The 23,799-nt window shown below is 40.4% G+C and overlaps 1 protein-coding gene across 2 annotated transcripts; it reads left to right on the top strand.

Annotated features, from left to right (window-relative positions):
* Positions 1-9: 9 nt before the first annotated feature.
* Positions 10-23,685, top strand: acox1 (acyl-CoA oxidase 1, palmitoyl). Of its 2 annotated transcripts, none has more exons than XM_033623269.2 (14): positions 10-258; positions 2,960-3,119; positions 6,920-7,080; positions 10,782-10,889; positions 11,108-11,227; positions 11,348-11,463; positions 13,831-14,000; positions 14,560-14,722; positions 15,353-15,543; positions 16,337-16,516; positions 19,954-20,059; positions 20,932-21,075; positions 21,475-21,681; positions 23,262-23,685. In XM_033623269.2, exons 1-14 carry the CDS (start codon positions 150-152, stop codon positions 23,310-23,312), a joined length of 1,986 nt encoding a protein of 661 aa, XP_033479160.1. In that variant the 5' UTR covers positions 10-149; the 3' UTR covers positions 23,313-23,685. The 2 variants fall into 2 exon arrangements, with proteins under 2 accessions (XP_033479160.1, XP_033479161.1); XM_033623270.2 differs by lacking the exon at positions 6,920-7,080 and adding an exon at positions 4,745-4,905 and having other exon boundaries at positions 11-258.
* The last annotated feature ends 114 nt before the right edge of the window (positions 23,686-23,799 follow it).

Here is a 23,799-nt window from a genome sequence, read left to right as displayed (position 1 = left end):
TTCTGCGCCTGCGCCAACTGGAGGAGGCCGAGTCAGGAAGACCCTGCCACACCAGGTTAAGAGGTTGCAGGCAGGAGGCAGGTTATATAAGTCGATTCCCATCATAATTTTTTTAACTTCTAGTATTGTTTTCAGTCGGATACAGAACCATGAATCCTGATATTTTAAAAGAGCGGAAAAACGCCACTTTTGACGTCGAAAAACTGACCTACATTTTGGATGGGGGCCCTGAAAAGACCAGAAGACGGCGAGAAATTGGTGAGTTTGAAATGTTTTCTCTGCCCGTCTTGTTGTGCTTGTTAAAACTGACACCAAAAACTTATTTTGGTGATGATAGTGATACTTGCTAAGATAAGGAGCTAACTCAACAATGCTCTCGTCGGCTGTTTGCTATTGAGTGGCTAGCAGCTCTCCTGCCAACGGCCGCTAGTTCACCTTCTACTTGTCCTGAAGTTAACCAAACTTTTACGTGATTTAAAAACTTATTTCATCCTAAAATCTGCATAGGGTGGTAATATTAATATTAGTGTGCTAGCGTGATTTAGCATGTTTCAAAGGTAAACTCGGCGTACGTGTCATGTGTTACACATCCTTGCAGTATTGTTCAAAGTTGTTTAGTGTCCAGTGATGTAATGTTTACCAGCGGGTAGTATTGTATTAACAGCCGTGGTAGAAATTACTCAGATCAGTTACTCAGTATTGACACAGTGTAGAAATACTCTGCTACAAGAAAAGCCCTGCATTCAAAACTTTACTCAAGTTAAAATTTAAACGTATTAGCATCAAAATATACGGTCAGTGCCCAAAATTAAAAATACTCATAATGCAGAATGTCCCATTTCAGAATAATGTATATTATATCAATGGACTATAGTCTATTGATTAATATACACTTATGATTTTAATGCTGAAACTGGTAAAGGTGGGGCTTACTTTAATTTCTTTATATCCAGTGCTGTGTGGCTTTATCCAACAATAATATTAATATTTGTTTAAATTATTCTTGTATTGATAGTCTGAATCTGCAAAGTAGCTAGTTACTTATATTATCAAATAAATATAGTTTAGTATAACTGCAATATTTCCCTCAAAGATGTAGTGGAGTCAAAATATCAAGAAGCATAGAATAGATTCATTCATTCATTCATTCATCTTCTAACCGCTTCATCCTCTTGAGGGTCGCGGGGGGGCTGGAGACTATCCCAGCTGACATCGGGCGAGAGGCAGGGTACACCCTGAACAGGTCGCCAGACTATGGCAGGGCTGACACATAGAGACAAACAACCATTCACGCTCACATTCACACCTATAGACAATTTAGAGTTATCAATTAACCTAGTCCCCAATCTGCATGTCTTTGGACTGTGGGAGGAAGCCGGAGTGCCCGGAGAGAACCCACGCTGACACGGGGAGAACATGCAAACTCCACACAGAAGGAGCTGTGAGGCGAGAGTGCTAACCACCACACCACCATGCCGCCCCATAGAATAGATATACTATGTAAAGTACTAGTACCTCCAAATTATACTGAAGTGTCATACTTAAATAAATGTAGTAAGTCGCTTTCTACCACTGACAACATCCATATGTATGATTGATTTGATGTGGGCAGAACTTAAAAGCAATTGCCGACATGACATCTGTCTTGGTTAAGATCAGGTCATGTTAAGTCATAGAAAATTAAATATCATAATTATTTTTTACAGCTACTTCAAGTAGAGAGAAAGATAGAATGTATACCAAAGTGTTTCAGTGTTTATACACTTCTAAAAATGTGTTGTAAGAGCCTTATTTCAGATATCTAATTTTCCATGTCTGTATATATTCTTAAAACAGCATTCATGTATTTGTACATTTTGTTGAAGCTTAAGGTGCAGGTATTAAAACTGAAATTTACTAGGGTCTCAAAAAGAGGACCTTTTTCATTACCAGTTATTCTGAGAATTTTCTAGATTAATCAATTATGTTTTTGTCTGGAAGCTGTTAAAATAATTGTTAAAAATGTCAATCACAGTTTCTCAGAGTGCAAGATGATATTTTCAGATGTCTTTTTTTGTCAAACCAACAGTCCAAAACTCAACGACATATAGTTTGTAACCTTATAAAACCAAGAAAACCTGAAAATAATCACATTTTTAAACCAGAGAATTTGGGGATTTTTCTTTCCTTGAAAATCGCTCTAAATGATTAATACATTATCATAATAATGTGGCATTATGTTTTCATCCATTGACATACTGATTATTGAGTTCACCAGAGCATTTCAGTGAGAAAAGACTGATGTACAGTGGATTGCAGGATGTTGAGAGTACCAAAGGCATTGTTAAAAAAAAAAAAGGCTCCTTTTCTCGACACAGGCCTTGCAGGCATATATGATACATTTGGTCTTGAAGTGTGGAATTTGCAGGATTCATCTCATCCATTGTGAGACAGCTACTGCTGTCCTGATCATGCATGGATGCATTGTGTACGTGCCACTAACATTGTGCTTGTAGACCTAATGGGAAAAAGGACATCCAGTTGGCTTCAGATAAAAAAATAACGCTATGCAAAACTATGTTTTCAATAGTTTTGTTGTCTTCATGTCACTGTATTTATTGTTATGTCACGGTGTTCATAGCTTGTGTAGCTCAAAGTCTGTGATTGTTGTCAGCCAGGTAATGTTGTCAAACAGGAGGAAGTTGTAGTAATAATAAGCCACTGAGTATGGTAACTGATGGTCAGTGTTTAATTTTTCCAACAACCAACTGCATGTACTTGTTTTCTTAACTTAATACACAATTTCAAATCTTGATAGACACCAATTTCGTACACATTTTCATAAATGGGTACTCATACACACATTTTAACAGCCTTTTGGAAATGTCCAGTTAAATTTTAATATATGTATTGTATAGACTATTGCAGCTGTTTATACTAAAAGATACATTTCTGATTTAATTTCCACTTTCCACTGTAGAGACCATGGTTCTCAACGACCCAGACTTTCAAGAGGAGGATCAAAACTTCCTGTCCCGCAGTGAGCGCTATGACCAGGCTGTTAGAAAAAGTGCCCAAATGATCCTGAAGCTCAGAGAGTATGGCATCGCAGACCCAGAGGAGATCTACTGCTATAAGAAGTATGTTGTGAACAAGTTGATGCGTGAGGCAAACAGTCAACTGGCTTACATAATGTGATTGCAAGGCAGTCAAATCTGCTGTTAAGAGAGGTAGACACGGGGCGTTGGTGGCTTAGTGGATAGAGCAGGCGCCCCATGTTCAAAGCTGTTGCTGCAGCGGCCCGGGTTCGACTCCAGCCTGAGGCTGGGATTATGTCCCTTAAAGTGCTCAAAATACAGATTGCAACTATTAAAAATTTTGAGCTCTGAGAACTATACACCATGATACCTCAATGTGAGAACTTTGGCTCAAGGAGATACACTGTAGTAATGTGTGCTGTTATCACTAAAATCATGCTTAGCAAGCAATGTAAGGCACTTAACAGTCCAGTTATATACTGTTGTTTGTCCTCAGTTTGATGCTCAGTAGCATTATCCTGGTGAGGCACACAAGGAGTGTAAGCAGGGTCAGACATAAGATGTGATACGTGTACTGCCGGTCATTTACAATGCAAATTTGATAGAGGGAAGAGGTGAACAATGAAATTCTGTTTTCCAAAAGCTAAAGTTAACAAACACAGTATGTACTTGTTAATATATTTTTGTACCTATCGACTTTAAAATGTCTTACATCTTTTAAATCAAACTTTTGTCATTATCAAGGGTGCACATTATACGTGATATAATCAAATAATATACCTGGATTGTTCATTAACTGACATGCAGTGTACAAATTGACATAACCAATGTTTATTTCACATAGCAAAGGCTATCATGATAAAGCTTGGGCACCATGATATGCGATGGATAATTTTAACATGTTTATGGTTCCAGTTTCACAACTGTCTTGTAACCTGCATCAACTACTAAACAACTGGATGGTTTAGAAACTTTATGGTGGTAGAACAAAATTCAAAGAAGCATTTAATTTTGTCTTCAGGGAAATTGTGTAATATAAATTGTAACTTGACTAACAGTCTACTCTGCCTTTGGCCTCGAGGCAAATATATACCGTCGGAGCAAAGTTCAACACAAGATTGGGCTAAAACTGTGTCAGAGGGTAGGCAAGCTCCAAGCTTTGAGCGGCTGCACAATGACATGCAGTGTAAAATATAACCAGTTTTTATTGCATATCGTAGGAAGTGTAGAGATTTATTTTTTTACTGTCATCATTTTAATTGTGCTGCTTGAGGGAAAAACAAAATGAATGAGTTTAGGTCGATGGAAAACCTACAATGGGTGACAAATTAAAGGAAAAAAACAGCATGGAGCCAGGTCATTACAACCCTATATATATATGTGTGTGCATATATATGTATATATATGTGTGTATGTGTATATATATAAATATATATATATATATATATGTAACCTATATTTAACCTGGTAATCTCACTGAGATCTCTCGTGCAAAAGAGATCTGAGTACAGCAGATAGAAACTGAACACTGAATAACTCTCCAGTCGACAGACGGGCACGTCTGAACAAGTAACTGAATTGTGAATGTGAGATAAACATGAACCTTAGCCATAAAAATCAGCCTGTCTTTGAAGAACAGTGAGTCAGTGAATACAATTGTTACACAACAGTTGTGTAACAACAAGTCTGACCTCAGGTTGTGTATCCTATACCTTTCCTCCACCCAGTATGATTAATGGCAACTTCCATGAGGCCTTGGGGCTACACTATGTCATGTTCATCCCGACCCTGTACAGCCTGTGTGATCCTCAGCAGTCCAGAAAATGGTTACCTCTGGCAGAGTCCTTCAAGACCTTGGGCACATATGCCCAAACTGAGCTGGGTCACGGTCAGTCCTGGACTTAGCCCTTGACATATCTATTCGCTTGTTGTTGAAGGCCCAGAGACAACTTCATCATGCTGTTATAGAACAAAGTGGCATTGGTGTTTTTGACTCTTAAGCCAACGTGACATTTGGGGCAGGAAAAGAGGCCCGTTGCAGCAGTTTTTGGGTACTTTTTAGTACCAGGAGCAGATCTGTTGATTTCTTGTACGTGTTTGACAGATCCAAATCATGTAGAAAAACGCAAAACTAGTTGCATGCGTGTCCTAACAATTATGTTCATATTTAACGTTTTGTTCTAACAAGAGATGGTGACTGGTGGCTAGTTAAGTATGTAGAGCTGTGTTATTAACATCCCTTAACTAGTGGTTGTCCCTTACGCCTTCAGAGTTGTATTAGTGTCTTAAAATAAAGTGTGTTAGTTTTCTCTAGTCTTTTCCAAAACATATTCCCATCTACATTAGGAAGTGCTACTACTTTCCTACTCACAACTCTCTAATTCCATCTTAATGTCATAACAATGCACTAATGGTGCTTGTGTGCATTTTGATTGATGTGTCATGATTACTTTCCATCTCTTTGCAAATGATGAACTCAGTTTCTAATGAAGTCTAAATCAGTGATTTAGTTGTAATTATGTGTTCTGCCTTTGGTTTGGCTGTTGACATCTTGAGTTGCCAGAAACGGTGAAGAAGTTGTTCTGGTGTGTGGATCAGTAGGTAGTGCAGACTGGAAACTGAAACTGGTCAAAACATCAAAAGCAAGAGCAACAGTACTTGCTGCACAAATATGTGGTCTGGGACCCCATAATGAGGCTGAGTTCTTGCTTCTGAATATCTCTTTGTAATCCGAGAGAATGTAGGCCAAACCAGCTATTGTTTGTTGCCCTGCTGTAACAAAGTCAAGTGGATGTTATTAGGAATTTGTAGTTTATCTGTGCAAACCTACACTGAAAGTTTAGAACCAGTGGCCCCATCTTTAATGAACATTTTGTTCACCTGTGTTTTGGCAGGTTGGACCAACACTAGGTCAAAATCCAAAATAACCCAGTACCAAGTAGTATCGAAACTTCTCCAGTCAAACTATATCTATGTTTGATCCCTTTCATACCCATACCTAGAAAAAAGTGACTCCTGTATGGTCTTGCCCACAGCCAATCACTGCAAGCATCCTTAGATTTAATGCCACGTGTGATTGGCCTACTACTTGCAGTTCAGTGTGCAGAGCTGCCACCAAAACTTTCAAAAGTATGACTATACTACATGTCTGTCTTGTGGTATTTTACGCAAATTAATGCTTTCATACCCATGATGGGTATGGAAGATGACTTAATCAATAAGATCAATCAAATTAGTCTGCTAAAAAACATTTTAGAAGAAAGAAACCTTACCTACCCATTGGTACCCAAGTCCAGGTTTTATATATATCTTTATTGGGTTCAATGAAAAGTTCAACCAAACATTTTTGTGACTTTCAAACTGTATGTTGCCAGACTAGTTGAACATCCAGGTAGTGATGAACTAGAAGTTTACATGTGATGACTTGGTGTAGAGAAATATAAGAGGCAGCTTAATCAGGTGCGTGTTTGATGCAGAAACTGAGAACTGGCTGAGACTAAAGTGGTGCACACACTTTGAGGTATTCAGACTCATGTGGCGGATGAATTTTATTGCTGCAGCTTCTAAAAGACAGATTCAAATAAGTGGAGCCAAATGATGACCATATGATCAAATTAATATGCATGATATTCTCACAAGCTGTTTCAATTTGTCTTTGTCACTTCTATTACTGCTTTCCTGTGCACTCTTCTTCTTTGTTTGAACCATATTGATTCTCACCCCTAAACCATCTTGTGGATTTTTGAAAATTCGTCCAACATTCTCTTTCTCATTCATCCTGTATGGTTCAAACTTGCCATAAAATTACTTCTATCAAAAAATTCCCATGGATCCTCCTACCTGCCCTTTCTACATTACCACCTGCTTTTCTTTTCCGTTTGCCCCTTTCCTGCGTGGCCTAGCTGTGTGCACCCAGACAGGCCAGAGCCCTTGGATCTCCATCTGGGGATGTTCCTGCCCACACTGCTCAACCAGGCCACCCCAGAGCAAATGGACCGTTTCTTCATGCCCGCCTGGAACCTAAAGATCATCGGCACCTACGCTCAGACTGAGATGGGCCACGGTAAAATGAACAGAGAAGTCCAAAATAACAGGCTTGTGTAGGCCTGTCAGTAAACAGGGATTATTTGGTTGCTTTTCACTGCTATTGGACCCCAAGATTTTGTGGTTATGAAAATGTTTATACGTGTCTTACTTTAATGCAAAAACAACCTGGTGCTACATTTTAAAAACTGTGATGCTACTTATGGTTTAAAACTAATGTTGATGTAGTTAGCACTAATATGTGCTTGTACTAAACTTACCTGTGTAAGTAACTTGCTAGTGTTTTTAACATCCTTTATGTCATATTTTGCCCATTTTTGTGTGGAATACAAGTAAATTCAGTTGAGTAGGGAAAGCTACACAAGTAGCAGACACATTATAACAAATCCCAAATTTAATTTAAGTTTAATCTGCTTCAAGTTAACATGATGATGAATATGGGGTCCTTATTGTAGCAAAACTATTTGTCTGTCAAGAAAAGGGCTATGAAAACTGAAAACAGGGTGGTCAACTGCACACGAGGTTGAATAATTAATCTCTTTTACCTAAGGGTAACGGATACTCACAATTTGGCAGTCAAGTCTGAAATAAAAGACATACAGTACAGGCCAAAAGTTTGGACACACCTTCTCATTCAATGCGTTTTCTTTATTTTCATGACTATTTACATTGTAGATTCTCACCGAAGGCATCAAAACTATGAATGAACACGTGGAGTGATGTACTTAACAAAAAAAGGTGAAATAACTGAAAACATGTTTTATATTCTAGTTTCTTCAAAATAGCCACCCTTTGCTCTGATTACTGCTTTGCACACTCTTGGCATTCTCTCCATGAGCTTCAAGAGGTAGTCACCTGAAATGGTTTTCCAACAGTCTTGAAGGAGTTCCCAGAGGTGTTTAGCACTTGTTGGCCCCTTTGCCTTCACTCTGCGGTCCAGCTCACCCCAAACCATCTCGATTGGGTTCAGGTCCGGTGACTGTGGAGGCCAGGTCATCTGCCGCAGCACTCCATCACTCTCCTTCTTGGTCAAATAGCCCTTACACAGCCTGGAGGTGTGTTTGGGGTCATTGTCCTGTTGAAAAATAAATGATCGTCCAACTAAACGCAAACCGGATGGGATGGCATGTCGCTGCAGGATGCTGTGGTAGTCATGCTGGTTCAGTGTGCCTTCAATTTTGAATAAATCCCCAACAGTGTCACCAGCAAAACACCCCCACACCATCACACCTCCTCCTCCATGCTTCACAGTGGGAACCAGGCATGTGGAATCCATCCGTTCACCTTTTCTGCGTCTCACAAAGACACGGCGGTTGGAACCAAAGATCTCAAATTTGGACTCATCAGACCAAAGCACAGATTTCCACTGGTCTAATGTCCATTCCTTGTGTTTCTTGGCCCAAACAAATCTCTTCTGCTTGTTGCCTCTCCTTAGCAGTGGTTTCCTAGCAGCTATTTGACCATGAAGGCCAGATTGGCGCAGTCTCCTCTTAACAGTTGTTCTAGAGATGGGTCTGCTGCTAGAACTCTGTGTGGCATTCATCTGGTCTCTGATCTGAGCTGCTGTTAACTTGCCATTTCTGAGGCTGGTGACTCGGATGAACTTATCCTCAGAAGCAGAGGTGACTCTTGGTCTTCCTTTCCTGGGTCGGTCCTCATGTGTGCCAGTTTCGTTGTAGTGCTTGATGGTTTTTGCGACTCCACTTGGGGACACATTTAAAGTTTTTGCAATTTTCCGGACTGACTGACCTTCATTTCTTAAAGTAATGATGGCCACTCGTTTTTTTCTTTAGTTAGCTGATTGGTTCTTGCCATAATATGAATTTTAACAGTTGTCCAATAGGGCTGTCGGCTGTGTATTAACCTGACTTCTGCACAACACAACTGATGGTCCCAACCCCATTGATAAAGCAAGAAATTCCACTAATTAACCCTGATAAGGCACACCTGTGAAGTGGAAACCATTTCAGGTGACTACCTCTTGAAGCTCATGGAGAGAATGCCAAGAGTGTGCAAAGCAGTAATCAGAGCAAAGGGTGGCTATTTTGAAGAAACTAGAATATAAAACATGTTTTCAGTTATTTCACCTTTTTTTGTTAAGTACATCACTCCACAGGTGTTCATTCATAGTTTTGATGCCTTCAGTGAGAATCTACAATGTAAATAGTCATGAAAATAAAGAAAACGCATTGAATGAGAAGGTGTGTCCAAACTTTTGGCCTGTACTGTATATCATAAAGCTGAACCTGTCACTTAAAATCATTGAGTGCCGACTGGTGGTATGACCACTGTCTAGCTGCTGAGACACAGTGCAGGCAGAGTAGTGCAGACAAATCTCTACACACATTTGTAACTCGCCACATGGAGCCAACTTGTCTGTGTTTGCAGCTCTTGGAGCGAAATATTTAGGCTTTTCAGTCAATAATGTCCATGTACGCATTTATAGATTAGTTCTACCTGCGTAGTTCCCACTTGGTACATGTCTAAAAACTGTATGATCGTCCTGCATCGTGAGGTGAACAGAATAAATGCAGAGTGAACTTGCGTGACTAACCGATGCTGTGTGGTGGGCCATTCACAGTATATCTTGAACAACAAGTTAGGGGGCATTTAAAATTTGTGTGCATGCCATGATTGGCCCCCGGACCAGACTTTAGACATGCCTGCTTTTATGTATGTATTCACAGATTTGTCAGCACATCAAATCTCAATACACTTACCATTCTGAACACAGATTTGGAAATTTATTTTATACATTTACAAATCTGAATACACACACCCAGACTCTGAATACACCTTTGCAGATTCCTGTACACATTGACAAATTTCAATGCGCATTAAAAGATTCTTTTACACATTTACAAATCAGATCACGCACACAGATTTGGATACAGCTACACAACTCTCCTCTCACGTTAACAAATAGTTCTGCTACAATAATGGCCCCATAGATGAACACAACCAAAATAGCCATTGTAATTATCCATTTTGTTGAAGAAACCGTGTGGGATCGCCACTTCTTTAAAGTGGCAGTTGGTCAAATATTTCATATGGTATAATATATTTACGACCTGTCTGACCGCTTGTGACCTGCTGTGTGAGAATAAAGTTGCTAATTAAATTTCCCTTTGAACTGCATGCCCATACCTCCTAGTATAGAGTCTGTCACTAGGTGTCATGCTTCCTGACTCCCGTTTTGACCTTTCTCATGTGCTTTTGACAAAACTGTTTCCTTTACTAACAACCTTAGGTGGTTAAGTTTGTTTTAGGTTGAGATTTGTTTTGGTTGCAGACCAGTATACCAACACACATTCTAATTTGAATAGGAACATCCTGTTTTGTTTGTTTTAGGTGCAAATTCCGAGAACATCAAGCAAATAGCATGACATAGATACAGCATGAATTGCATTATCCTCAGATGTGATTTTTGACACGTTTTTAGATCTGTCAAACACCTACAAATTCACTGCTTTGCTCATTTATAAGTGTTTAGATACCTATTAATGCATATTTCAAATTGTCAAGGGCTAAACATTTTCTATCCATTATCATATTTGATGTTTTGATTCATCTTTTTTTTTGGCTTGTATGATTGATGCTAAACATTTGTTTAAGTCATTCATCTTTATCCTGTTCATGTCCCACCAATTCATTTTTGCTTTTCAGCTGTATTGTGTGTAAATGTGTTTGGCGGGGCTTTGACATGTTGTCTCTCTCTAGGCACACACCTCAGAGGGCTGGAGACAACAGCCACATATGACCCAGCCACGCAAGAGTTTGTCTTGAACAGTCCCACAGTCAGCTCAATCAAATGGTGGCCTGGAGCACGTAAGTACATTCACATTGTCATGTCTCTGCAGAACTGGACCGAGAGTTTTTTCGCAGCCTGGATTTGGCATAGTGTCAGAACCCCTGTGAGCATAATGTGTGTTGTTTTCCCAAAGATGTTACACTGCTTTTTTGTTGTTCTTCTGTCATGCTGAGAAAACCTCATTGACTCTTAGAACAAACTAGTATGAACCCTCTTACTCTCCCTCTCTTACTAGTTGGAAAGACTTCAAACCACGCCATTGTTCTAGCCCAGCTTTACACTCAGGGAAACTGCCACGGTCTGCACGCTTTCATCGTACCCATCCGTGACATGGACACACACGTACCCCTGCCAGGTAACCACCGTCTGTAAAGTCTCCCTGGATGTGGTGTTTGTGGTAAAGTCAGTCATCATTTACCTCCCTGTCTCTGCCTTCCTCTTTTTCAATCTGTGTTTTTTTCACTGTCTGTTTTAGGTATTGTGGTTGGAGACATCGGCCCCAAGTTTGGCTTCAATGAAGTTGACAACGGCTTCCTGAAACTAGAGAACGTACGAATCCCACGGGAGAACATGCTGATGAAATACGCCAAGGTGATGTGACTTTATTTGAGTTGATATTTTCCCTGAGGTCAGTTGGGTACAAGTTTATGAGATAGTTCTTGTCATCTGAGATTTCCTCCTTTCTTGTTAAGGGATCGCTGTCAGTGTAACTGTACCTGTGCCAACACCAAAGGACAATTAGTGCGTTTTACCACTGCTTATCTTTTTGCCACTAGGACATATCCTGTTCTTTGCACATAAATGAATAGTTAATAGCAAAGACCTGCACAACTGTGTTTGTTTACCAAAATGGGAGGGATTGTTGCATTGTAGTAATGTCATAGTGTCACAGTGTCATAGAAACAAAAGTTAGTTAATAAAATTATAGATCTGCAGATGTCATGCATGTTTAGAGTCAGTTGGCTCTGGTGGCTTTAGTCATCAGCATTTACATTTTCTTCTAACCCAAACTAAATCTTTTATATGCATGAAGTAATCTACCTTTGACCATGGTGTAGAGAAGTCATTGCTTTTTGTCTTGATTGCATCATGTTAAAATACTGTAATACTGTATATGTAATGTAGTAATGGTATATATTAGGCTTGGGCTTTATCTATATTTTCATATCTCTCCTAACTGGAGAGTTCACCTTCTGAATTCAAGTTTCTCCAATTCACTGAAGTAGGACTTATTCAAACTCAACAAAAACAAAATAAAGCTCTACAAGACTGTCTTAGTTAGTCTTGTTAGCCATTCAGTTAGTTAGTCCACTGTTCACCAATCACCAACTCTGGTTTGGTTGAAATAAACCCTTAATTCACCAAGTTGTAAAAATGTGCTGTTTTCCCTGTGGTTTCTCTGCTGGTGCTAGCAGCCTGTTAACAGTCCTATAACATTATCCCCACAGTTTCCCTGATTCCTAATTTAACTGCCTGTTCCACCAGTAGTGACTGACCTCTGTTAGTGTGATGTGCACTACATACAATACATCCTCAATACAGCATCTCGGTATGAGTTTAATGAAAAGACGAGTGTCTGTATTTTGCATAGTATCGAAACTCGAACCCTTGGAATTTTTTGAATACCTTGGTATGCTGTAGTCAAAGTCAAAGTGAGCTTTATTGTCAATCAAAACCATACAATAAGCAATTGCACAGTAGAACAAAATTACGTTTCTCCACACGCCAATGTGCTGGTTTGTAAAAAACAACATTTAACATAAAAAGTAGAGCACACAGACAGCAACAAGTTCACCTGAACACAACATAGACAGACAGTAGGCATTACTGCATACACATAGACATGTAGATAGACACTGACAGACAAAGTATTGCACAGGATTTTTCAGGTATTGCACTTTAAAAAAGTTATGCACAGCTAAAATATTGTGATACCGCCCAAGCCTAGTGTATACACACTTAGCTGCCAATTTATTAGGTACACCTGCATTTTAATACAACACTCAGTAAATGCAGTAAATCATGTTAGGTTTTTGTTGAAACTGTTTCAGAGGGGTGTTTATTCAATTTTGTTGTCATTTTAGAGGATGCCATTTGTGATGTTGTTGAACTGTAGTTAAATATACAAAAAGATGTTCTTGTTATTTAGCTAACCCTCAGTGATATAAATGGGGTGGCCAAAACAACAGAACTTTCTGTCACAGTCGTGTTGAAATTTAGCCTGTTTGCACAGTTCAAAGCTGCAGATCACTGAGTGTGCTCCGGTCCCTTTTTTCCTATTGTAAGTTTGTCGGCCTCGAACTGAGAAGCACCTGATTCAGTTGCATACTACTGGAAGATGCATTAAGAACCTGTTTCAAATAAAAACACCTGTCAGTACAGTTCAACAGCACCACATGAACGCTAAATGGTCCAGCCACAGGGTCCTGATTTCTCCTTAGTCATTATTTCAAGGGCCACACATTTTAATAGTTTCAGCAGCATACTTGCACTTCTCCATGTCTTCAAGATAGTTTGACGTCTCTGTCAAGTAGCTGTCCATCAGTCAGTTACTCTACAGCAGGAAATGGCACTTCAAAATAAAAGCTATGCGCCTGAAATTCACTGTCCTCCGAAATAAAGAGTTTTTTTACAAATTTGACATGTTTGCAAGTCACTTGCGGACCATTCAAAATAGACCCACGACTCACTTTTGGGCCGTGACCCACCAGTTGGGAACCACTGCAGTAAGTTGCATCAACATCTCTCCTTAACAGTCTCATAAACCAATCTGAACATCACAGTCACCACAAAGGTAGCATTTATTCCAGGACTGTTGTATAAACTATATAACTTTGTCTAGGTGTACCTAATAACCTAATAACTTGTGCAATAATAAACTGAGTTTATATATAACTTTAGAGTGGGGCTCATGCTCCTTAAGTATCAGCAGTTAGAATGACTCTGTCTCTCCACCAGGTGGAGCCAGATGGAACCTATGTGAAGCCACCAAGTGCAAAGCTGACCTACGGCACCATGGTGTTCATCCGCTCCATGATCGTAGGCGAGTCAGCCCGGGCCCTCTCCAAGGCCTGCACCATCGCCATCCGCTACAGTGCTGTTCGGCGCCAGTCTGAAATCCGGCCGGGGTCAGTCTATTCATATGTATTCACAAAGGCACCTCAGCAAACAGCTGCAAACATTACATAATGCATAAAAGTTGCAAAAAAAACCACATGAACACACTTTTTTTTGCCAGAGTGTTAAGAACATTTACATGAGGAAAAGTCTCAAAAGACAGAACAAAAAATTAGGAATAAATGAATGTATTTAACTCAATGGTAAATTTCTTGAGCAAGAAAACGAAACAAAAAGTTCAGTTATGTTTGTTCCCTAAGAACGTGAGTGTTTATACAGTAAACCTATGGACCAGGTAATGTGACATGTTATAGAACATAGATAACTGAAGAGGGACAATAGGTCAGAATAGAATAAGGATGTTTATAATACCTTGATAGATGATAACAGAGCATTCAACACATAAAATAGGTGTCTGAGTTTCATAAGTGGTGACATTATTTCAACAGGAAATGGAAATAGCAATGGTTTTGCCATGATATGATCTCTTACCACATCCCCATGTATCAAAGGGAAGTACAACTTCTATGTGATACTGAAAACTCAAACCTGTGTGTTTCTGTCCCACAGAGAGCCAGAGCCTCAGATCCTCGATTACCAGACGCAGCAGTACAAACTGTTCCCTCTGCTGGCTACGGCCTATGCCTTCGCTTTTGTCGGCCAGTACATGAGGCAGACCTACCACCGCATCAGTGAAGACATCAACCAGGGGGACTTCAGTGAAATGCCTGAGGTACTGACTGGACACACACATGTAGGGTGTGATCTAAGGTCAGTGATGACTGACTGACTGAATGACTGACTGAGGATGATGCACATTGACTTAATGGGTTGTAGATTAGTCTTTCGAGGTATTTTGAGGATGTGTGGTGAGTGTGTGGTAAAAGCAAAAACTGTTTAATCATTGAAAAGCCAGCATGGTCAGTCAGCGTGACAGCGGATGCAGCTTGCAAGCTCTTCAAATCAAGTACTACAGTTATTCTGCAATATACTGACTACACAGGCTTTGATCCTTCTGTCTGTGTGGCTGGTTAACAGGTTATCTGATTACACTATTTACTACCTTCATTTGCTAGCACCATTTCCATTTTGTTGTAAAGAGTTGCAACTTCTAATTAATTTGCAATCATGTTTAATGTATAATAATAATAATAATATATATATTTAAACTACTGTATATATCAGCATACTACATACTGAATTCATACCCCATAGCCATCACTGACTCTTTCTCATGTTTAGGGCAATGTTGTTTATGTCATTTGAAATTGTCAAAGCTCTTATTTTTAAAAAGATATAATTGTCACCCAGTGTTTGGGCTTGCATTAAGCTTTTTTCACTGTCTTCGCCCTCCAATCTACAGCTCCATGCCCTGTCTGCCGGTTTGAAGGCCTTCACCACGTGGGCAGCCAACTCTGCCATCGAGGTGTGCCGCATGTCATGCGGCGGCCACGGCTACTCTCGCAGCAGTGCCTTGCCGGACATTTACGTTGAGTTCACCCCAACGTGCACTTATGAGGGAGAGAACACAGTCATGATGCTGCAGACTGCGAGGTAACTCGTCACACAGAAACGCATACCACCACAAATGTGACACCTCATCCGGTCCGAGTTCACAGCCTGCCACGTTCTTCACCCATCTCTGACTCAGACATGTGTTAGAAGCGCCTTTGTAGTATGTTGACTATGAGTGCTCATACAATGAGAGAGATGTTAATACTTTACTTTACGTTGCTTTTACTTTACTTTTTAAGTTGTAACACTTAACCTTTAAAATCTGCTTAGTTCCTAAATTGCACAGTTTTTAGTGCAGAGACTCAAACAGCAGTGCTTACACTGATGTACACACACACACACACACACACATTTAGCTTTTTCACTCATCAATTTTGTCACACGCCTAAACAGAACGAAAGCAAGAAAGACACAAATAGCGACACATACAGACATAAACATTCGCCCACTCAGCAGCCTTATCATGTGATAGATGCAGCGGACACACCCACACTCCTCCCACAGCAAACACAAACACAGATGACACTTTATATGCCTACATGATAGCTGTTGTAGTTTTTTATTACTAGTACTATAAAATTCAGCGACGTAGTTATAAACCAGACTTTGATTTGGTGTTAATAAAAAACTGGATAATAACTGGATACACGAAGATATTGTTAAAAAAAAAAAAGAAAAGAAAAGAAAAAAGAGAGAGATGTCTTTATTTCTCAACAGTACCAGAAGTAATACTGCATTTGGCTACAGACTGTGAACACACAGTTTAACAGCTAGCTTTTGCACCCATGTTTCAGCCCTCGCCTGTCTGCCTCCTCAACTTTTGTCTCTGCAGATACCTGGTGAAGAGCTACCGGCAGGCTAAGGCAGGACAGCAGCTGAGCGGCATTGTGTCCTATCTGAATGAACCAAAGCATCACAGGGTCCAGCCCCAGCCCGTCGCTGCCAGACCAACCGTGGTTGACATTAATGACCTGGTCAGCCTGGTAGAGGTCTACAAACAACGAGCTGCCATGTAAGAGACAACAGCAGATATGACTTAGTTGTTTGGACTTTATTTAATACCGTTTATCACTTAACATTCTTTGCTACATTTTCATTGAACGCATTTTTGATATGTTCTGAATTAGTTACTTAAACCTTGTTTTTTTAAGTAATTATATTAGTATCCTTGGTCAGTGTAGTGTTCCTTTGACCCCTCCTCTCTTGGCTCGTGGTTGCAAAATGTAAATATTTAATATTTATGAAGCGCTTGAAAGATGAGGGATGGACACACTGTCTGCTGTTTCGTCACACAGTTAGATTTTTATCCCAGGTATTGGTGCTGGCCAGAGCTGCAGCTGTCAACATCAATCATCCTGATCAGATTTCCAAAAGACTATCTGCCCAAATCTGCTGTTCTGTGCTGAACCATATTTATGGCTTTGTCCTTTTTTACTGTCACTTACATGACATGCTGCCCTGCTCTCATCCCTGCATACTGTCAGCCTTAGTCACATTTAAATTCATTTGGCAGTCAGTGTCATCTGTGTGGGGAGCACAAACAGCGGCTAAGCCAGTCTGGTGGAGGGCGACAAAATGTGGCCTGCCAGTTCAGACATTAGAGGGATAAAGGACGATGACATGTTAGTATTCATTTCCTCTGTGTTTCTGCCATGTTCCCTTCAACCTACTCCCTCTTTGAATATATACTATGCTGGATTTTCCTGAAAAACAATGTATAGAGTCATAGAGAGGTAATCCCTCTTAATAATCACTTATGACTCACACTTGTGCTGTGGTGTATTTTTCTGCAGAGACTCTGTCCTCTGCCTGTATTTCTTATTTTCTTCTTTTTTTCCTGTGTTTGGGTCGTTGATGGGTGTGTATCCCCACTGCACTCAACTGAGGTCATGGCTTTATATAAAGGTAGGGACCAGGTGCCAGACTGTAAGCAGCAGGCATCCAAGAGGCACATACAGTGAGGCAAAATGCTAAATGTGGGGTTGTTTTTTTTCTTTCAGTTTCCCTGTCGAGCATGTTTACAAACTGTAATTGACAATCCTGCATGGTATACATTTAAAAAAGATTTGATTGATGATAGTCAATGTGTGAATAGACAGATTGCAGTGGTACTAAGTGGTGCAGTTTTGTTTTAAAGCCTCCACGCCAGAGACAGTCATGGCCAGAGGCATTATGTGTTTGGGTTGTCTGTCTGTCCATCTGGTCCATTCTCATAAATGCGATATCTCAGAGCACCTTGAGGGTATTTCTTCAAATTTGGCACAAACTTCCACTTGGACTTGAGAGTGAACTGACTACGATTTGGTGGTCAAAGATCACAGGACCTCACAAAACATGTTTTTGGCCATAACTCAAAAATCCATACACAAATACACTGCACTGTGACATCACAATGTTCTGCACAAACTCTTTTCTCAACATCATAACTCAGGAACAGAAAAGGAAACGTTTGGTCAGATACTGAATCGTTGACACTAATCTTGGGTGTCCATCTTGAAACTGTGCTGATTGTATCAATCTGCTGAGCAAAAGATGTGTGAGAAGCATCCACATTTTAGAAGTTGAAGCTTCTTTGCAGCAACATCCATATTTAAAGCATTGTTTACTGTCATGGCTACAACTTTGTGTTCTACCCTGTTCCTCTGGTATTCCACCGCAAGCTCAATGTTTTGGTGATAATGAGCTCCAGGTGATTGTCGTTGCACCATGTGACAAAGCTCTCCATCAGTCCTCTGTGAAAGTAGTCTCTAAGCGAAGACAGCATGTTTCTCACTGGAAATTATACGTGTCAATATAGTGGAAACTTCTAAGAAATACACTTAATACCTAATATTACATTCCTTCAAAATCTTCACTACATATATTATGAGTCTGGACAGACATGGATGTAAACTGTAACTGCAACTTGACTGGTTGGTGAAGGCATACAACATGCGAGGCACTAATCCTCATTTAAAGCGCCAGTGTGTAATATTTGGCATGGTTTATTATCAAATCTGAATCTGAATCTGAATATTCTACCCATTAATATGTTTATATAAGTGTATAATCACTATAAAATAAAATTCGTTTGGTTTTCGTAGCCTTATAATTATGCTTTTATTTATATATATATATATATATATATATATATATATATATATATATATATATATATATATATATATATATATATATATATAGATATATATGTGTGTGTGTGTGTGTGTGTATATATATATATATAGATATATATATGTGTGTGTGTGTGTGTGTGTGTGTGTGTGTGTATATATATATAGCAAGGGCCTTGCTTTAGAGAGGTCGCCATCTTGCGCCGCCATGTATGTAAGGCAGACCGAGCGGACAATCCAGCCAGCCAGAGAACACGTTTCGCGTGTATAAATAAACCAACGAAGACAGCGGAAGGAAGGAAGGAAAGAGGAGGAGGAAACAGCAGAGAGTGTTAGTAGTTCGTAGATAGAGAGTAGTGAAAAGTTTTTTTAGTTATAAAGTTTGCGAATGGACCACACTTACCATGCAACAGGAGAAAATGAACCCGAACCGTCATCTGCAAGGAAAAGAAGACGCAACTTCACTCCTTGTGATGCACTCTCTGCGGCGCTTTTCCTCCTGATGATATATCTCCCCAACGATGGCAGCAGTAGCACCAAATCCCATTCTGTGCAGCACAATGTGAGCGGAGGATTCAGCCTCTCTTCTCGCCCACTCAGTGTACTCCGGCTCTCATCTGTGTACTCCGGCTCAAACAGGTATGGCTCTGGGTCTGTGTCCGCTACAAGAAACTCTTCAAAATCGCGTTCAAAGTCGTCCATTGCAGCTACTATAGTCCGGAGATATCGCTAGGCTAAATAAACAGCTGAGCTCTGTTTACTGGCTATGCTGTCGGAGATTGGTGGAGCAGAGAGGGGAGGGGGTGTCCGCTAGGTATCGTAAACGAGTATGTGTGTATGAAGTGTGTGTGTTACGCCAGAAGAGTCAGAGTTTGGGACGGAGTCTTTTACCCCCTGGAGTGTTACCCGAGTTTTTGGAGTGCTCAAATAAACTGGCCTTTTTCCCGAACGCTACTCTGGTCTCCTGCTCGTGAGGGATTCATTACAATATCGTAACATGGTTTAGATTTCTAAATAAACATTCACCTCGTCGCTAGATAGACCTACTCCTGAAAAACTCATGTGTGTGCGCAAGGCTTTTTGTCCCTACGAGGCCACCATCATTTAGGGGTGAGCGAGTGAGCCCTGCAATCTAGAATTTGACCACTGATGTCACTGTTTTCAATGATTTTCAACCCATTTTACACAGTGGCCCTTTAAGTAAAGAGACAGCTCTTGTTGTACTTACAACCCAAAGTCAAGATAAATGTGTGTCGCCATGTTGTATCTTAATGTTTTTAATTCATTTATATTGATGACATTGGTTAATGCAGGTGATGTGTGTGTGTGTTTGTAGTCTAGTTGAGTTGGCAGCAAAGAGCATCCAGCAGGAGTTACAGCACAGGAAGAGCCAGGAGGACGCCTGGAACAACAGTGCTATTGACCTGGTCAGAGCCTCCGATGTAAGTTCAGTTCTGTGTGTGCGTGATCATGATCATTACATAGTTTAAAGGGACAGTTCACCCCAAAGCCATGACATATTTTTCCTGTTATCTGTAGTGCTTTTTATCGATCTAGACCATTTTGGAGTGAGTTGCTGAGTTGGCGATATCAGTTGTAGAGATGTCTGCTCTTTCTCGAATATAAGGAAACTAGATGACACTCGGCTTGTGGATCTCAAAGTGCAAGAAAAATACTTTTGAAAAACTCAACAGCAATGTCTCTTTCCAGGAATCCTGATCTGGTTACTAAATATAATCCACAGACGTTGTCAGCAGTTTCATGCAGGAACTAAACCTGCCAACTGTATCACTGCTTAGAAGGAAGCTTGCATCCACTGCTAGCTCACCTAGCTAACGTTACAGCTCAGCTGAGGAGGATTCCACTAATGTTTACATCTCATGTTGTCATGAGCAGGAACCTCTTGTCCATGAGTAGATGCATGCTTCCTTCTGTGTGATTCTGTTGGCAGGTGAGAGAGGGCAGACATCTCTACAGCCGATATTTACAACATTCTGCAACTCACATCAAAATAATCTAGATTGATAAATAGCACTACAGCTAAGAGGAACAAAAATATGTATATAATTTTGGGGTGAATTGTCCCTTTAAAGCTTTCCATAGCTTGTGATACACAGATCTGTCTCAGACTTGTGGGTGAGTGTAGAAGTCAAAGCTGAGCTCAAGCCTGATATGTTGTTGCAATGCTGCCTGAAGTCAAACTCAAGTCCTGCTCATGTTCATCTCAGTTCTTCTTTTTCTGTCCCTTTCTTTCTTGTTAGTTGCCTTGAGTCTCATTCATGCATTTACCTGTCCCCCTGTCTTGTGTCCCCAGGCCCACTGTCACTATGTCGTAGTGAAGCTCTTTACTGACAGGCTGGGGGATATGAGTGACACAGCGATACACTCAGTGCTGTCGACCCTGGCTCTGCTGTACGCCCTGCATGGCATTGCAAACAACTCTGGAGACTTCCTACAGGTCAGAATAATCATCTGTCCAACAGTCAGTGGTTAGTCTTATTGCAGGTGTTACAAACAGGTTGTACAAAACTGTTTCAGTTAATTGTATACTCCCAGTGCTGTCAGTCAGTTTTACTGTCTGCTTTCTCAATTGCCTCTTTGTCTCTGAGCTCACAAAATGGGGTCTTTGTGTGGGATTTGTATGTCTGGGTGGCTGGTGAACGTTTTGCTGATTAAATAAGACAAATTAGATTTTGTTTTATCAGTTGAGTTTTAAATTGAAAATAAAAACAGAAGACTTGCTTTATGGGACAGTTGGACAACCCACTGTCTCTACTGTCTGTTGTCTCACTGTTAGAGCAGCTGAGTGAAGTCTAGCAGCACATTTTCATCCACATCTGGATCTGTTTTATTTCAGGCCGGACTGCTGAATGTGCCTCAGGTGCACCAAGTTTCTATTCGGATCAAGGAGCTGCTGTCTCAGCTGAGGCCCAATGCTGTGGCACTGGTAGATGCCTTTGACTTCCACGACAGGAGGCTGAAATCCGTCCTGGGACGATATGATGGGAACGTCTATGAGCACATGTTCGAGTGGGCTCGCCGCTCACCCCTAAATGCCACAGAGGTCAGTCAGGGTCACTGGGATGAAATAATAGTAGCAGTGCCATGGCACAGGTGGCACTGATCAGTAATCTTAATGGTGTCTCCATCCAGTCTGTTGATAATTATAAGCTGTTGGGAATTTGTCCGGACAAAAGTCTCAACTTTAAATACCACATTGATTATCTTACAAAGAAATTTAAATTCACATTGGGCTCTCTGCACAGGCTAAAGTCGTGCTTTTCCATGGCACCAACAAAACACTTAGTTGCTGGCCTATTTCTGACTGATTGATTTTGGCGATACTATTTACAGGTTTGCCTCACTGTCCATCTTGTCCAAGCATGACCCTCTGTATCACTCTGATACTACAGAGATACCTGAGGTATATTACTAAATCTAGCTTCAGGGCCCATCATTGTACCTTGTACAGCGTGGTAGGATGGTCATCACTCACTTTGCGTGGGTCACAACACCATTACATTTTAGTCTATAAGATCATCTAAGGTAACTTACCTAAGCCACAAGTTTTTGTCTCTGTCACACAAATGGCTTCAGTTTAAAGTGCCTTTTACCAGCATAGAGATCTGCAAAACAAGTCTGTACTACTACTGTCCCTGGTCCCTGGTCCTGATTTGGAAAGTGATGTAAAGTGATCTGTCCTGATTATCTAATATTGCATGGCAGGCCACATAAATTACATTTTGAAAGAAAATCTGCTGCCCATTTAAAGTTGGTTGGCAGGCCACAATTGACCCCCGTCCCAGACTTTGGACATACCTGCCTTAGGGCCAAACAGGCTACTCACAGACCACAACGTACGCTAAATACTAATAACAAGAAAACAATGTAGGTCTTCCGTGGACCCCAGCGAGTTGAGCCTGCTTCTTGCAGTCAATCCACTGGTTACCCAACGGCAGTGCTTGCTTGACTGGGTGTTCGGGATGGGCTGGTCCTCTTCTGTTGAGGCTAATGTGGAATTCTTTTTCTTTTTTTCTTTTTTTTCTCAAGTGAAGGCATTAGGCTTCTGTGACAGCATGCCACTCTCATGTGTCCTCATCTACTCTCCTTGGTGTCTGTTTTCAGACAGGCTCATAAGACATAAGACCCACCCTTCTGATGGTTGGCAACCAATCAGAAATAATAAACATGATCATAACAGTAGCAACAAATAATTCTCAATCCAATTCTTAATAAATAAGCATTTTTAACTTTTCAACTTGTGTGTTGTGTCTGTTGGTGTGAGGAACAGTTTAATATGGCAGGGGCATAACGTTAAACACCATTAGTCTTTTGGTATACAGTATATTTGTGGGACTTAAATGCTTCAGGTTCTCTGTGACTTAGCTATACTGCACCAAGAACGTCCAGGTGGGGTCACATTAAGCTGATCATAGTTTACAGAAATGTATGATAAAGTGACTTAAAAAGCTTACTTTGACTGTCTAAACTTGCTCTGTTACATTTTTGCACTCTATGGCCAACCACAATCATTTGGCATCAGAGGAAGACAACTGTCTCTGTGAGATTACATAAGCATGTCTGACTCTGGTCTTGTTCATTATTTCATTTTAACAAATGCTTCATTCCTTCTTTCCTCTACAGGTCCATGAATCCTTCTACAAGTACCTGAAGCCCCTGCGGTCCAAACTGTGAGCTGACCCCATCGCACTTCGATTTCTGGCTGTAACCCTTCAGCTCTGCATATATAGGAACAACCTGAACCGCATCAACCCATCATATCAACTCCATGATGGCCATCACTGCTGGTATCTACCAGTCTGATGAAATTTAGCCCTCCCTACTTTATATGTTATCAAGCTGAACACCGTAATCAGCCTCTCTAAAGGCCCTGGTACACTTTAGGCTGCTCTTTTGGGTGATGGGGGATGATGGAGGGAAATCAGAGTGGGCTGTAAACAGGGAATGGACAACCTTAAATAATCTAAAGACACTGTAATCATTAACCAGGATTCAAACTTTATCTGTAATCTTGAATTAAGTCATTATTTCAAGCAAAAAAGAAAAATTGCTTCAAGAATACTGAAAACAAAAGAGTATTTGCAGTTTTAGAACGCCATGTTTTCTACAGAGAAATTCCATTGTTTGGTAGTATTTCATTTTCCGCCATCTTTTCTTCACT

This window comes from Epinephelus lanceolatus, chromosome 3 (assembly GCF_041903045.1).
Source record: "Epinephelus lanceolatus isolate andai-2023 chromosome 3, ASM4190304v1, whole genome shotgun sequence".
NCBI lineage: Eukaryota > Metazoa > Chordata > Actinopteri > Perciformes > Serranidae > Epinephelus > Epinephelus lanceolatus.
This window is presented reverse-complemented; position numbering and strand designations above follow the sequence as displayed.

Excerpts from the sequence above, each read along its gene's own strand:
- acox1 (XM_033623269.2), top strand. The coding sequence starts at position 150 with ATGAATCCTGATATTTTAAAAGAGCGGAAAAACGCCACTTTTGACGTC. Across the intron at positions 11,228-11,347 it reads CACACACGTACCCCTGCCAG|GTATTGTGGTTGGAGACATC; the intron begins GTAACCACCGTC and ends TGTCTGTTTTAG. Across the intron at positions 15,544-16,336 it reads ATGATGCTGCAGACTGCGAG|ATACCTGGTGAAGAGCTACC; the intron begins GTAACTCGTCAC and ends TTGTCTCTGCAG.